This window comes from Rhizomucor pusillus (genome assembly GCF_041956525.1).
Source record: "Rhizomucor pusillus strain CBS 183.67 unplaced genomic scaffold VTP01scaffold_11, whole genome shotgun sequence".
NCBI classification, from domain to species: domain Eukaryota; kingdom Fungi; phylum Mucoromycota; class Mucoromycetes; order Mucorales; family Lichtheimiaceae; genus Rhizomucor; species Rhizomucor pusillus.
Window position 1 is genome coordinate 452107 of NW_027192153.1, and position 2702 is coordinate 454808.

The 2702-nt window shown below is 43.1% G+C and overlaps 1 protein-coding gene and 1 non-coding gene across 2 annotated transcripts; both read left to right on the forward strand.

Moving 5' to 3' along the window:
• The first annotated feature begins 207 nt into the window (after nt 1-207).
• On the forward strand, nt 208-290 carry VTP01DRAFT_t63. The gene has a single exon. It is a non-coding gene; the product is annotated as a tRNA-Leu (tRNA).
• Nucleotides 291-1476: 1186 nt separating this feature from the next.
• Nucleotides 1477-2622, forward strand: VTP01DRAFT_1670 (uncharacterized protein; the record flags this gene model as incomplete). The annotated part of the gene is made up of 2 exons (XM_069380046.1): nt 1477-1506; nt 2305-2622. The coding sequence occupies 2 exons, from the start codon at nt 1477-1479 to the stop codon at nt 2620-2622; spliced, it is 348 nt and encodes a 115-aa protein (XP_069238094.1).
• Between the last annotated feature and the right edge of the window lie 80 nt (nt 2623-2702).

Below are 2702 nucleotides of genomic sequence, written 5' to 3' on the forward strand. Positions count from 1 at the left end.
ATGACCTCCAGTGTGTAAAATCAAAGTCAATGCAGTAGTTGAAATGCAGTATAATTTTAAGACAGCGCCAACCCGTGGATTATTTAAATTAATATGGAAGTTAAAGGTTCCTGCTTGCAGGAACTTGACAGGAACCCCGATTTATGTGTAGCGGAGCAAGGCTAGTTTAGCCTAGATTAGTAAGCACTCTCTGAGGGAAAAACACAAGGAGAGATGGCCGAGTTGGTCTAAGGCGTCAGGTTAAGGCCCTGATCTCTTCGGAGGCGTGGGTTCGAATCCCACTCTCTTCACGTCAGCCACCTTGATGGTGGCCTTGGTTTTTGCAGGTGTCTTAACGCTCTTTTGCACTTCTCGTAACGCTAATCTTTTGCGCTACGAATCACAGAAACCTGTCACAAAGGAGAGATCACGAAGTAAGAGGATACTAATTAAGTGTCGGTTTATTCCTTTGCTGGCTTCAGTGTTTATATTATGTGTGGACTTTACGGATATATGATAAGAAAGGAAAGTCTATAATGTGTAAATGTTGTGCAATGGAAATACTATTCAAAAGGAAAGGTATCAAAGGGAGCGGCGCGCATAACGGCGAAGTGACCAAAGAGGAAAGGGTAAAGCCCGTGCACGACACACTACTGTCGTGCACAGACTTCAAGCATTTCCTTATTCAATTTCTGTTCCTTTTTTCCAAGACCTTTCCCATTTAGATCTTATTTCCATTGCACAGCGTCGCTTAGCATAGACCCTTCCTTTTTGTATGTATTATCCTCTTTATATTTTTAGTGTTCGTAAAAGGTGTAAATACCTGACAAAAAGCTAGAGAATAAAAGTCTCAACCAGGGCTCGGAATTCGGGCGGAAATCCCGTCGACGCGCCCGTACGGCATGATCCCGTATCCACGGGGAGCACTCCTGTCCCGTTTGGCTATCCCGTGCGGTCCACAGGCAGACACGCCGTCCCGACCGATAGTCCCGGCTATACGTATCGTATTATGCGTGACTTACATGATCTGAGAGCTTTTGTGACATGCAGGATATGCGGATGCTTAAGGTAAAATCTATTGATACATATAGACGCTGTACGTGAGAATGAAAATCAGATAGGAAAAATCAGATAGGATAACCTACTTTTTATATCCTAGTACAGCACATCCACCGTTCCGGTATAGTACATCCTGGACAATGAGAGCCTGTAGAGCACACTTCTTGATCCTAACCTGGACAGTTGTTAAGAGCGAGGTAAGGGAGAAAGAAAGCAACTGAAATATATAAATGCTATGAACATACAAGCGAATGCCAATACTTGAAGAAACGAGCGTCAGGTAAAGGTTTATAGAAATGACTTACGTCATTAGTTACTGCAGTAGATCAGTAGAGCTTGCACGATCAAGACTAGGAGTACGGTACCATGGTATCATTATCTTCGATGAGCATTTATTCATCATACTTTTGGCAATTTTCTCTCGGTGAATGCATCCGCATGAGCAGCATCTTCAACAAGTTCTACAATGTAGGACGGAATAGTTCCTCGATGGCCAAGTTGCTCTTAATTCGATCAACTGCAGTTTCAAAAAAGCGTTTGAAATCATCTCGCGTTATCAATATCTTCCATTCTTCATTCGTCAACTGAATGAGAGCTGCCAAATATCAGATGAGGCTATGCAGTGACGCTTACAGATGCGATTCGAGAACATGTCAGAATGGAAGGGAAGTAGAGTATCTCTTTTCCAAAATGTTTTACAAACGTAAGGAACCGAAATCCAGCTGTCACTTTCTTTTTCGTCCAACTATGTCCTACTGAAAGATTTGCTAATATTGATGTTAGATATCTCATCATATTTCCTGCCAACGCCTAAGAAAACATAATGCTAATGTGTATAGATTATATGAGACATTACCAGGTCTGTTGTCCATCTGAAACTCCTTCACTGTTTATATAGTTTTCCAGGGCCAACAAGACGTTTACGCATCATTGCGTAGCCTATGCAAGCGAAAAGATCCATGAAATGACTTGTGTGCATCTGATTGCTGATCTTTGACGTTTTTTCTTTCAAGGATGTCATATATTTCTGCGCTTCAGTTTCGTTTTCATGTTCATCCACGGGAGGCAGCATATCGCTGAAGGTGATATTTCGATTTTCATCATTTCCCATCCAGTGAGCAAGTGCGTGCAGCATTTTTTTCAAAGCGCGCTCCCGCTTGGCGGCAGTACTAGTATCAATTTCTCTGATGATTACCAGAGATTTCAAGAATAATGGGCTCTCTATATATATGTAAAGGGCCATAATGCTTACTATTTCTGAAGTAGGTGGAAATGTGTCCAGGTTTTACGAGTGCTGAAGAAGACAACTGTGGAATGGGCTGCTTAGTGCCAAATACTTGCGATGAATCTCTTGTTTCCTCCGACTGCTTGCTAACTGATGGTTCGCTAGCCGAAGTAGAAGGCTCGGATTATGTGGCAACTTTGGTGGTGATCTCAGTGTTTTCATTGTCGCCAGAGGTGGGTGCAGCTGCGCGTGGAGCAGGCAACAAGGAGATAGGAGGTGATCCAAGTTTAGTTGGAGCAGGAGCTGGCGCTCCAAATGGGGAAGGATTCCTTGGGGTGAGACATGGAGGTGGATCCTAGCGAATTGGTACCGATGCATACCCAAAGTATTTGGGTTTCTTTTTAAAAATCCACCTGGCTATCTTTTTGGATGGAGGCAC